At 39.0% G+C, this 13939-nt stretch overlaps 1 protein-coding gene across 3 annotated transcripts in view; it reads right to left on the reverse strand.

The window, feature by feature from the left end:
* WNK3 (WNK lysine deficient protein kinase 3) overlaps window positions 1–13939 on the reverse strand; it is a gene marked incomplete at both ends in the record, with an annotated part of 171323 nt that overhangs the window by 25559 nt on the left and 131825 nt on the right. For 2 of the 3 annotated variants that reach the window (XM_080719258.1, XM_080719257.1), the window contains 4 exons: window positions 5830–6041; window positions 10298–10920; window positions 11532–11659; window positions 12196–12286. In XM_080719258.1, coding sequence (XP_080575384.1) covers window positions 5830–6041; window positions 10298–10920; window positions 11532–11659; window positions 12196–12286 — 1054 coding nt within the window. Of the gene's footprint in view, window positions 1–5829; window positions 6042–10297; window positions 10921–11531; window positions 11660–12054; window positions 12287–13939 lie in introns of all 3 variants that reach the window. The other variant, XM_080719256.1, reaches the window with a different exon arrangement.

The raw sequence follows: 13939 nt of genomic DNA on the forward strand, positions 1-13939 counted from the left end.
TTTGAAAGTGTAGAAATCCAGAGGATTATAAAAAATTACTTTGAAAACCTATTCTTCAACAAGATGGAAAACCTAAGGAAAAATTACAAATTTCTAGAAACATACAACCTTCCTAAATTGAATAAAAATATATAGAAAATTTAAACCAACCAATAGCAATCAAAGAGCTTAAAGTAGCTATAAAGAGCCTACCAGAGCCAGGCAGGGTGGCGCATGCTTGTAATCCCAGCATTTTGGAGGCTGAGACAGGAGGATCTCGGTTTGTAGCCAGTCTCAGCTACTTAGTGAAGCCCCTTGCAACTCAGTGAGAACCTGGTTTGCAGCCGGTCTCAGCTACTTAGTGAGGCCCTTTGCAACTCAGTGAGACCCTGTTTTAAAATAAAGGATGAAAAAAAAACAGGGCTGGGGGTGTAGATCAGAGGTAGAATGTCCCTGGGTTCCATACCCAGTATAATAATAATGATGATGATGATGATGATGATGATGATGATAATAATAATAATAATAATAATAATAAGCCTACCATCAAAGAAAAGCTAAGGATCATATGGTTTCAGAGGTGAATTTTATAAAAATCTTTACGAAAGCCGGGCATGGTGGCACACACTTGTAATCCCTGCACTTGGGAGGCTGAGACAGGAGGATCGCACAGGTTCGAAGCCAGCCTCAGCTTCTTAGTGAGGCTCTCAGTAACTTAGTGTGGCCCTGTTTCCAAATAAAATAGAAAATAGGTCTGGGACTATAGCCTGGAGGTAGAAAGCATCTGGGTTCCACCCCGAATACCACAAAAAAAAAAAAAAACCTTATGGAAGAGATCATCTCAATACTCCTCAATCTAATCTATGAAATAGAAATGGGACTTTCCCAAATACATTCCATGAAGCCAACATCACATTAATAACAAAACCAAATAAAGACAACTCAAGAAAACTACAGGCCTCTATCATTGATAAATGTAGATGCAAGACTGCTAAACAAAATGCTAGCGCCATGCATTCAAAACCACATAAAAAATTATACACCATGATCAAGTTGGGTTCATCCCAGGGATGCACAGTTGGTTCAACATATGAAAACAAAAAATCAGAAGCCATTCTGTATGCTAACCATAAATTCGTTGAAAAAGACATCCAGAAAACACTTCTATTCATGATATTCCTCCCAAATAAAATACTTAGGAATAAACCTAACCAAGGAGGTAAAACACCTCTACAAGGAAAATTCTAAAACACTGAAAAAAGAAATAGAAGATCTTAGGAGATGTAAAGACCTTCTATATTCTTAAATAGGCAGAAAAAATGTCATGAAAATGGCCATTCTTCCAAAAGTGATTTACAGATTCAATGCAATACCCATTAAATCAACAAGGTCATTTCTCACATAGAAAAAATCATTCATTTGGAACAACAAAGAAACCTAGAATAGCCAAAGTAGTTCTCAGCAACAAGAATCATGCAGGAAGCATCATAATACCTGACTTCAACCTATACAACAAAGCCACAGTAATAAAAACAGCATGGTAAGCTGGGTGTGGTGGCACAAGCTTGTAATCCCTGCGCTTGGGAGGTTGAGACAGGAGGATCGCACAGCTTCGAAGCCTGCCTCAGCTACTTAGTGAGGTTCTCGGCAACTTAATGAGACCCTTTTTCCAAATAAAATATAAAAGAGGTCTGGGAGTATAGCTCGGAGGTAGAAAAGCCCCTGGGTCCCATCCTTAGTACCACAAAAAATAAAAACAGCATGATAGCCGGGCATGGTGGCGCATGCTTGTAATCTCCGTGCTTGGGAGGCTGAGACAGGAGGATTGCACAGGTTCGAAGCCAGCCTCAGCTACTGAATGAGGCTCTCAGCAACTTAGCAAGATCCTGTTTCCAAATAAAATATAAAATAGGTCTGGGAGTATAGCCCGGAGGTAGAAAGCCTCTGGGTTCCACCCGCAGTACCACCAAAAAAAAAAAAAAAAAACCCAGCATGGTATTGGCACAAAAACAGACACATAGACCAATGGAGATTACAGCCATTTGATTTTTGACAAAAGGGCCAAAAACACACACTTGAAAATAGCCTCTTCAACAAATGGTGTTGGCAAAACTGGTTAGCCATATGTGGAAAAATAGAAATAAACCCCATTTCTTCACCTTGCACAATAGTCAATTCAAGATGGATCAAAGACTTGGATATCAGACCAGAGACCTTGCAGCTCCTTGAGGAGAGTATAGGTCTAACACTTCAACACACAGACACACAGATAAGCACTTTCTCAAAAAGACCCCAAAGGCACAAGGAATTAAAAGGAGGATCAATATGTGTCATTGCATGAAACTGAAGAGCTTCTGTACAGCAAAGGAAACTATCAAGAACCTCAACAGAGAGCCAACAGAATGGGAGGAATTTTTTGCCAACTACTCCTCCGATAGAGGACTAATATTTAGAATATACAGAGAACTCAAGAAATTCACAGCTAAGAAAACAAGCAATCAGAAATGGGTAAGTGAACTAAATCATACTTCACAAAGAAGAAAGTCAAATGGCTAATAAATACATGAAAAAATGCTCAACATCAGAGAAACGGAAATCAAAACTATTCTGATATTTCACCTAACTCAAATTAGAATGGCAATCATTAAAAAACACAAATAACAAATGCTGGCAAGGATTTGGAGAAGTGAGAACTCTAATACATTGTTGGTCGGGTTGCAAATTAGTGCAACCACTTTGGAAAACAGTATGGAGGATTCTCAAAAGAATGGGAACAAACTTAGCATATAACCCAGCAATACCACTTCTGGCTATCTACCCAAAAGAATAGAAACCAAACTGCCAGATGTATGCATGAATATCTATGTTTATAGCTGCATAATTCACAATGGCTAAACTATGGAACCATCCAAGATATCCATCAACAGACGAATGGATTACAAAACTATGGGATATGTATACAATGGAACTTTACTCAGCCATAAAGAACAAAATTATGTCATTTGCAGGGCAATGAATGGAACTGGAGAACATAATTCTAAGTAAAATTAGCCAGTCACAAAAAGTGAAAAATCAGATGTCCTTCCTAATATGCAGAAGTTAGGGAGAAAATGGGACATAGGAGGGACTCTAGACAGAGATGGAGAAACCTGAGTAAAGAAGGCACTCTGAGGGGGATAGAAGAGGGAAAGAGGGAATTACCCTAATGTGCATGATATATATTCACATACATATCAAAGTCAGTCACTAAGCCAAACTTGAGAAGGAGGGAGGGGCGAGGGAATGGGGTAGGAATTGGAAAAAGGCTAAATGAATGATGTGTGCATGTATGCATGTATGCTTCTACCATCCTGTACCTCATAATGATGTATGGTTACCACGCACTAAACCTGTGATCCTCCTGTCTCAGCCTCCCAAATTCTGGTATTAAAGGTGTGTGTTACTGTTTTCACTCAGTGTTATAACCTAATTCCAATGATTTACAGAACAACGAGCCAAAGCCATATGAAAGTAAAAAAAAAGTATTGGTCAAGCAGAAAATATATATAAAAATTAGCCATTTGGGTTGGCTAAGTATAGCTCACTGGTAGAGCACTTACCTACCATGCATAAGTCCCTGAGTTAAATCTCTAGGACTGGAAAAAAGAAAAGAAAAAGAAAAACCTTGCATGGTGCTACCGCTAAGAAGGCAGAAGGCTGAAGCCAGGGGATTGCTTGAGCTCAGGAGTTCGAGTCCAGCCAGGGTAATACAGCAAGACTCCATTTCAAAATAAACAAATCAAGCCTTTTGGTGACAAAATAAAATTATGTATAGCTACTAGTGGGAGAGCATCAGACTAAAGTCCTTGTATTGTACAATTAAATCTTAAAAGCTGTCTTCAATCTATGTCTACTTTTCAGCTCTACCTTCATGAGGATCATCCAAAGAACTGTTCCTAGAGCACTTGACTAGCATGCATGAGGCCCTGGATTCCATCCCAGCACTGCCAAAAAAGATGATGAATCAATAAAACTCAAAAAACAAAAAAAACTCCACAAACATGATATGGTGGTGAATGCCTATAATCCCAAAACATGGGAGGCTGATCCAGAGGATCACATGTTCAAGTCCAGTTTCAGCAATGTAGTGAAACCTGTTTCAATATAAAAAGTGCTAGGAGTATACCTCAGGAGTATACCTTGGATTCAATCTCCAGTGACCTATCCCCCAATAAGATGTACAGTTCCTATTCTTCAACACCGTATTATTTATTGTTGTTTTAAGTAATTACCAAGACAAATTTATCTTACGTTCTGTAGGTTAAAAGTTCAACATGAAGCCAGGCGTGGTGGCACATGCCTGTAACTCCAGTACTTGGGAAGCTAAGACAGAAGGATCACAGGCTTGAAGACACCCTCAGCAAGTAGTGAGACTGTTTCAAAAGAAAAATTAAAATATACAGCTGGCATAAGTGTAGCTCAGAGGTAGAATGCCCCTGGCTTCAATTCCCAGTAGTAAAGAAAGAAGAAAGAAAGAAAGAAAGAAAGAAAGAAAGAAAGAAAGCCAGCCTAACATGAGTCTCACTGGCATAAAATCAAGGACTTGGCAAGGCTGTACTTCTTGAGACTCCAGGGGTGATCAGTTCACTAGACTTTTAGACTTCTGGCTTCAAAAAGCTGCCTATATTTCTTTCTTTGTGGCCTTCTTAATCGTGTGTGTGTGTGTGTGTGTGTGTGTGTGTGTGTGTGTGTGTTAACTGGGGGCTGAACCCAGGGGCATTCTACCAAAGACCCCAGGCCTTGCCCGTTTTATTTTTTATTTTGAAACAAGGTCTCCTTAAGTTGCTGGTGTTGACCTTAAGCCTGCATTCCTCCTGTCTCAGCCTCCCAAAGTACTGGGATTACAGGTCGGCAACAGGACGCCCAGTTGCTTCCTTCACCTTTAAAGACAGTAACATTCCATAGCTCTGACAGCATTTCCAACATCACATCTTTTCTCTGTGTCTATATTCTGTCTCCCTCTCTTACTTTTTTCTGTGCAATGCTGGGGGAGTGAATCAGGTCTTATATATGCAAAGAAAACACACAACAACCGAGCAGCATCTCCAGTCTTTCCTCTTCTAATTTTAAGGATCCTTGGTTCTTACATTGGATCCAGCAATCTTTTTTTTCTGTGATATTTGACACTGAACCCAGGCGTATTCTACCACTGAGTTACACACCCAGCCTTCTTTTAAAATTTTACTTTGAGAAAAGGTCTCACTCCTGACTCACTGAGATTATAGATTGTATGTCACCACATACAGCTTGTTTCCTTATCTTAAACTCAATTGAGCAGCAACTTTAATTTATCTGCAATTTTAATTAACCTTTGCAATATAACCTAATATAGTCACACATTCCAGAAATTTAAACATGGATATCCCGCCGGGCGTGGTGGCGCACGCTTGTAATCCCCACGCTTGGGAGGCGGAGACAGGAGGATGGCGCAGATTTGAAGCCAGCCATGCTGGCTTAAGAGACCCTGTTTACAAAAATTAAAAAAGTATAAAATAGGTCTGGGAGTGTAGCCCAGAGGTAGAAGGGCTGCCAGGAACCCCAGTACCACCAAAAAAAAAAAAAAAAAAAAAAAAAACCCGAAACCATGGATATCCCTAGGGGGCCATTATTCTGCCCACCAAAAGTTCTGTTGAGATTTCCCCTATGTATAATGTCTTTACAATGTATCTTTAACCTCCATATATATATATATTTTTTTTAACAAAATAAAATTATTTTAACATAATAAAAACCAAACTATATTATCATTGTTTTCCTATTTTCCTGATGCCTGATCAGGATTTTAAAATACCCCTTTCATGATTGATTTACCTGTTGTAACTACTCCATTATCTGAGTGTGTCAAGGACTGAGGACGGCTGCGAAGTTTACTTTTGAAAGATCTTGGTCGACGTGGTGATGTAGGCGGCAAAGGAGTCTCTGAAGATTGGGCTTTGCTGTCTTTTATTGACCGAAGACGTTCATAGAGCTCCTGCAGCTCTTTATTCTGCTGGGTTTGAAGATTTACCACCTCCTGAATATGTCTAAATGAAAATTATGCAGAAAACATTTTAATGGCTCTGGCACCATAAACATGAGCCAAAAACAAATGCTAAACGTGAAAGTTAACAAATAATTCAAATTAAGAATGGTAAAATACAGTATTTTTCATAATTTTAGGGTAGGAAATGCCATATAAAGCATAACCTTAAACTAATCATGAAAGTAAAGGTGAACAAATTGACAAAAACAAATCTTTAGAGCTTAAATATAGTGAGATATAATAGAGTATAAAGTCAAATAGTATGACAAAATCAAACTTTTCTTGATTAAATGTTGAAAGTATAAACAGGAAGAAAATATATGCAACCTAAAATAAAGCGTCAATACTCAGAATATATAGTTCTGAAAAACAGTGATATTAAAAAATCTCATAGAAACAAGGGCAAACAATATGAAAAGGTGATTCCAAAGATAATAATATATAAATAGCAATAAACATAAGAGGATACACAATCTCACTATTAATCAGAAGCACAAAATTTAATTGACATGTGTGTGTGTTTGTGTGTGTGTATGTGTGTGTGTCTGCCTATCTTCCTGCCTGCCTGTCTGTCTGTGTAGGTTTGGAGACAAGTTCTTATTTTTTGGTACTAGAGATTGAACCCACAGGTATTATACCACTGAGCTGCACCCTCAGCCCGATTTTACATTTTATTTTAGTTTTTTGGTACTGGGGATTCAACCCAGGGACAGTCTACCTCTGAGCTATATCCCCAGTCCCTTTTTTATGTTTGTTTCAAGACAGAGTCTCACTAAGTTGTTGAGAATCTCACTACATGGCTGAGGCTGTCCTCAAACCTGCCATCCTCCAGTTTCAGCCTCCGGAGTACTGGGATTATAAATTTGTGCTACCACGCCTAGCTTATTTTTTATTTTGAAACAGGTTCTCACTATGTTGTAGAGGATCTCATTAAGTTGTTGAGGCTGGCTGTGAACCTGCAATCCTCCTGTTTCAGCCTCAGAAGTTCTGTAATTACAGGCATGCTTCACCAGGCCCACTGACAGGATCTTGATATTTGTAGCTCAGGTTGGTGTCCAAGTTGTGAATTATTTGTTTCTAACTTCTATGTGGCTGGGATTACAGGCAGGTGCCACTGAACCTAACTAATAAAATAATTTTGATTAACCTGATTGAGATAAAATTTAAAAAGTGGTAATATCCTGGCTAGTGTTAAGATATGGGAAAACAGCACTTTAGAAAGTACACACACACACACACACACACACACACACATATATATGTATATATATTGGAGTACAAAATGTATAGTTACACTGCAATATAATTTTTATGGTATCTATGATTTTATTTTATTTTTTGGTACCAGAGGTGGAACGCAGGGGCTTTTCTACCTTCAGGCTATACTCCCAGACCTATTTTATGCTTTATTTGGAAATAGGGTCTCACTAAGTTGCTGAGGGCCTCACTAAAGTAGCTGAGGCTGGCTTTGAACCTGTGCGATCCTCTTGTCTCAGCCTCCCAAGCACTGGATTACAAGAATGAGCCACCACGCCAAGCCTAGTATCTATCATTTTAAATTGTATGTATCTTTTAACTCAGCAATTCCACTTTTACATCTATCATACAAAAATATTCAGAAGTATATAATAATATACTAATGTATACTTCAGGATTGTTTATACAAGTAGAACGTGGGGGAAAATGAAAATGCCTACCAAGAAAGAAATAATCTTGGGTCTACCCATATATTAGAAATAAATAATCTTGGGTCTACCCATATATTAGACTAGAATGCAGAAAAATTTTAAAAGGTAGATTTATGCAGATATGAATATTTATAGGTGACTATTAATTTAAAAAACTATAGAATAACATGTACATTATTATCTCATTGTTGTAAAAGATAATTGTCTATTCATAAATGTACAGAGAAAGAACCAGGAAGATATATACAAAACAGTTCAGAATGGGTGCCTTTAAATAGGGAGATTGTGGCATAAGAAATGAGAATTTCTTTTACTATGATTGAAAATTGCCACATGTATCACTTTCAATGTGTAAAAGTATAACTACAGTTTATTGAAAATAATTTGGAAATGAAATCTTAGTTCACCACTGTGGTCCTATATGATAAAAGGCCTCAGAAACACCTTCCTGGAGTCTAACAAATTTGTGAAGAAACCTTAATGCCAAAAGAACACTGAAGACAGAATAGAATAAATTATCTTTTCCTTACTTTGGTACTGGGGACTGGACCCAGGGGTAGTCTACCTCATAGCTATATCCTAGCCCTATTTTATTTTTTACTTTGAAACAGGGTCTCACTAAGTTTCAAAGGGTCTTGTTATGTTGCTGAGAATGGCCTCAAACATGTGATCTTCCTGTTTCAGCCTTCTAAGTGCTAGGATTAAAGATGTGTGCCATGAAGAAATTATCACTTAAGATTCCTTCCAGGTCATGAGTTCTATGAGGTAACATGACTCTCTGTCTCACTTTCATTACTCATAAGCAGTGTGGGCAGCTACAGAAGCCAAGACTCTTTTGAAAATGGTTTATAAGAATCATTAAAAAGAGCAATGGAGTCAAGTATGGTGGTGCATGTTTGTAATCCCCACACTTAGGAGGCCGAGACAGGAAGATCACACAGGTTGGAAGCCAACCTCAGCTACTGAGTGAGGCTCTCAGCAACTTAGTGAGACCCTGTTTCCAAATAAAGTATAAAATAGGTCTGGGAGTATAGCCCGGAGGTAGAAAAGCCCCTAGGCTCTATCCCCAGTACCAAAAAAAAAAAAAAAAGAGCAATGGAGGACTGGGGTTGTAGCTCCATGGCAGAGTACTTGCCTAACATGTTTGGGGCCCTGGGTCTAATCCCCAGAACTCCAAAACACAGACAAGCAAAGCTCCCCAAATAGTACATATATCACATATTAAGCATTTTACTAGTAAATATTTTATTATAAAAGTATCAGTGTGTATCTATACTGCATTGCACTTAATATATGGTAAAGTTGGTGTATACATAATATAAAGTCAACCCTATATGTGTGTATCGGTATACTACTGGATGTTGAACCCAGAATCTTGCACATGCTAGGAAAGTACTTTATCAGTGAGCTACACCCCAGCTCTTTATTTCATTTTAATTCAATTCAAGACACAATCTTACTAAATTACCCTCAAACTTGTGATTGTCTTGCCTTAGCCTCAGCCTCCTGAGTAGCTGGGATTACAGGTATGGGCCACAGCTTCCAGTTCTATGCATGCCTTTTTAAAGCAAAATATCAAACTTCTAGTGATAAATGTTTAAAGCATGCATTCACAGATTTCTTCCAATTTCAAACAACAAAGCAGGCAATACCACAGAAAAAGGTATTATAATTATCAGCCACTGTGCTAGGCGTGGTGGCCCATGCTTGCAATCCCAGCATTCAGGAGGCTGAGACAGGAGGATCACAGTTCACAGACAGCCTCAGCTACTTAGTGAGGACCCTTGCAACTCAGTGAGACCCTGTTTCAAAAAATAGAGTGAAACATAGGGCTGGGGTATAGCTCGAGGTAGAATGCCTCTGGGTTCCATCTCTAGTACCGCCAAAAGGAGGGGGGATTATCTGTCACCAGAATGCAAGTGTTGGCTTTTTTTCCCATTCCTCTAGTCAAGGACTTAAAAACTAGAAAATTTCCAAAGCTATGCGCCTGATATAGTTCTTAAAACACTAAACCATAACACCCAGATAGAGTGTTATCCAAATATGCAAGAATCTGTGTAATATTCATTTTTTCTCATACCTATATTTTTATCTACTCTTTGAGTCTCTTTGCTTTCATGTTGTTCAAGTCCCAAAACAGGACAGAAATTCACTAAAGCATAAGAAACATTCAAAAATTGCTGGTTAGATAAGCCAGGCATGGTGAAACACAGCTGTAATCTAAGTACTTGGGAGGATGAGATAGGAGGATCACAGGTTCAAAGCCAGCTATGGTAACGTAGGGAGACTCTGTTTCAAAGCAAAAAATAAAAAATAGGCTGAGACAGTAATATTGTGGATTCGTGGCCAGCCTCAGCTACTTAGTGAGGTCTCTGCAACTTAGTGAGACTCTGTTTCAAAATAAAGAATAAAAATAGGGCTGAGGGTGTGGCTTAGAAGTAGAATACCCTTGGATTCTACCCCCAGTACCTAAAAAAATGTTCTCAATCATAAATTAGCTATAAATCACATATTATATTCCATAAAACTCAGGACAACCAGATTTGTGACAGAGAGAAAGAGTCCTTACTTTTCTCGTAATCTTTGAAGCTCCACTTTCAAGTCCTCATCCTCTATTTCTGATTCATCATCACTGCTCATTGGGGAAGACGGTGAATAGAAGAGTGAACTTTGGGCTTGAGCATATGTTTGCTCTTCACGGTGTGTTAAGCCCTGATCACTCTCTGGACCAGTTTTTGCCACTGCCTTTCCATTGCTATCCAGAGTGGCTGAAATTTCACTGTTAGAACTAAGCTGCTTCCCACCAGTCGGGATCTCTCTTTCTTTAAGCAAGAGTTCGGATTCAGACTGCAAGCTACTTCCTGTAGCTGAGGATTTTTCCAGTTCCTTTTCTGGAGTCATTGAAGATACATCGGTCTCACAAGTTGTGCTGAACGACAGTAAGTTGTCACTTTGTTTGGGAAGTCCTTTATCTTCTTTTATGGTTTCATGAGGAGTTTGAAAATTCTGAGAAGAAACTGAAGTTTGAGGATTGTTCATGGCAGGTTCAACTTCTACCAACTGAGAATTCGTGGTTTCTGTGGAGGCCAGAGCTTCTTCACTAGATTGGGTCGAAATTTCCTTGAACGTTGGTCTGTGTTCTATTCCAAAAGATGTTGCTTTCGATGTCTGCTGCTGAGGAACTGTAATCACCTGAGATATAAAAAGGTAAAAGTGTCTGGCTCCACCTAAACGCAGTGCAAGCCTCATGAAGAAATTCAACATCAATACACAGCACTGACAAGTGAATGGTTTTCCTTGATGTATGTGTGCTAGTATCACCAAATTTGAAAGTCCTTCTATAATCCCCATATTATATCTTTCAATTGGACCCTTTGGATAAAGAGTTAGTTTCAAATTCTCAAATAAAATTTCACAATGAAAGTTCCTGAGAATCTAAAGGACATGAAATTAAATTTATATAAAAGATGATCCAACCACACACCAAACACTGATCACCTATTTATGCATTTTCTTCCAGCTACTACCATCCCCATTTATTTAGACTCACCTTTACTGATGGCTTCGAAAGGTGAGGGGATATGTGCAAGGTGGCCAAATTAAATAAGAAAATATTAACATTTAAAGTAAAGTAGGATACAAAAACCAATATTCAAATGCTGCTACATTCTTTTGCAGTGCTGGGATCAAACCCAAAACTTCACACATGCTAGGAAAGTGCTCTATCATTGAGCTACATTCCCAGCCCTGCTTTACCTTTTATAAAACCCTTGTGGATTAAGGATTCAACCAAAGACACAAACCTGAAACCGACCCCGCTGAAATGATCCACTCATCGCTTTACATCTACTCAAAGCCCTAGAATCAGCTGTGGACTCCCGTGTCAGAGGAATGGGATCAGGAGCAATTGATCTTATTTCTTCTGTCTCCACTGTTAGTTTTGTTGAATTATAAGCAGAAAAGAGAAAATTGTTCATTAAGACTAAATTTGTTTACATTACCAAAAATGAAGAAAAGCAGAAAAAGCTTAACTCCTGCTAGACAATTAAATTGTTAATGTAATAAGCAACATTGTATATGTCCCTACCTCTAAATCAGACATTACAAGATTTATTCCAAGACTTAGTATCTATATGAAATGAATAACTGGAAAACCAAATTAATTACAAAAGGAAAAAATAAAATGGCAATGACATTAATGGAACATGTCACATACATGGGCTATGTGAAAAAAGTGGCAAAATTTGTATATGAACAACAACAAAAAAAATAAGTAAATGAAAAGTGATGTTACCTAGTCTATGTCCCTGACTGTAAGCACACTACCTTGACGGACTTTTGATCTCTTGAAAAAGCTGGTTGACTGCCGTAGCCTGTATGCCCAGCTTTTTAATTTGCGAGTCCAGGATTTCTTGCTAATAGGATTTTTGAGACTAGGACAAGTAAAGCTTAGGCCAAAATATCCACCTCCTGTCTGCAGATGAATGGCTCCACCACTTGAGACAGCAGCAGGATAAGCCTCTGGATCCCCTGGAAGTGAAGCATCTGGGGACATCTCCTAATAGAGACAAAAGATGAGAAAAAAACAAAGTGGTGATAATTTATGTAAGGTTGAGAATTGTTTTATCTAATGAAGTTTATTATATGGACTAATCATTAATCAAAAATGGAATATTTCCCAGCTAGTAGGAAGGCCAAGGCAGGAGGATCACAGGTTTGCGGACAGCCTCAGCTACTTAGTGAGTACCACCACAACACACTAAGCTGCAGAAGGCCTCACTAAGTTGCTAAGGCTAGCTGTGAATATTCTGTCAAGTACTGGGATTACAAGCATGTGTCACCAAACTTGGCTCCCACCTCCAATTTAAAAAAAACAGAATAGACTTCTGGGAAAATGGTGACAAAGAAAAGCAGTGTTTATGAGTCCTGCTAATACTCGATCTCTATTGCCACAAAAGCAGCACTTTTCATAGCCAGAAAACACTATCGGCAGAGAAATAAAAAATGAAAACACAAGGGACAGAGAAAAAGAAGACTAGAAGAACAATCAGAGACCAGAAAAAAACCAGCCCACATTGCGGTGGCGGAGCCACGCAGGCACCGTCTTGCCTCACAGTACCTCCAGAGAGGAAAGGTAAACAAGGAGCTGAAGTGAGCAGATGCAGATCATTTGGGTATAATTCAGCAGTTCTTTCAGCACAAAGAACGCCTAAAACTTCCAGTGGCCAAGCTCATCACGCCTTCGAGGGACTGAGAACGGAGCTCAAAACCAAAAAAAAAATATGCCAGCCTCATGGCTAAGGGCATGGCAGCGGCGCCATATTGCCAGCAGGGGAGGCGAGTTCACCACGCCCGCAACAGCTCCAGATCTGCGCGCACAATAACCGTAAGTGAAATTGCGACCCCTAAAGGAGAAATCCCAGCACTGCACTCCCAGGGATTTGCACAGCTTTGATAATCCCCCTGGGTCTGAGATTTTGCAGTCCAAACCAGAGAAGGAGTAGTGGTGACAAAGATACCAGACCCTAGTCGCAGCTCCCTGTGGGAAAATGCCCAGCTCGGGACCCCCCACGGTATCGCTCAGCCTTGATTAACTCCCTGGGTCTGAGACGTTGCTATACAACCCAGGAAAGGAGTAGTGGCAGATGAGATTATCACAAACTTGAGATCCAGAACACCCTAAGTAAAGTTGTGGTGACCTGGGGAAGAAGCCAGAGAAGGCATGAACTTCTGAAATCATGGGAAAGAGGAACAACAATGGAGCAATGAATGCCCACAACCCCACAATATCAGAACCTAATAACACAGAGATTCAGAGATCTCTAGAAGATCAAACCAGGAATATGACCGTAGAAATAATACAGGACCTTCGAAAAGAATTTAGAGAGAGTCTAAAAGAAATAAAGGATGCAATCATTGACGTAAAGGCATCAATTCAAACTATAAACAATCGATTAGACCACATGGAGAATAGAATCTCGCACCTAGAAGATGATCACTCCAAAAACGAACGCATAATTTATAACTTAGAAAAAAATCAGACAGCAGGAATCTGACATTGAAGAAATACGGGCCCATTTTAAGAGAGCTAACCTAAAAATAATCGGAATAGAGGAGGGAAAAGAAGGTGAAACCAAAGGGATCAATAATTTCTTCAAATAAATAATAGCAGAAAAATTTCCAAACATAGAGCATGAGGTTGATACACAGG

This window comes from Muscardinus avellanarius, assembly GCF_963383645.1.
Source record: "Muscardinus avellanarius genome assembly, chromosome: X".
NCBI classification, from domain to species: Eukaryota; Metazoa; Chordata; class Mammalia; order Rodentia; family Gliridae; genus Muscardinus; species Muscardinus avellanarius.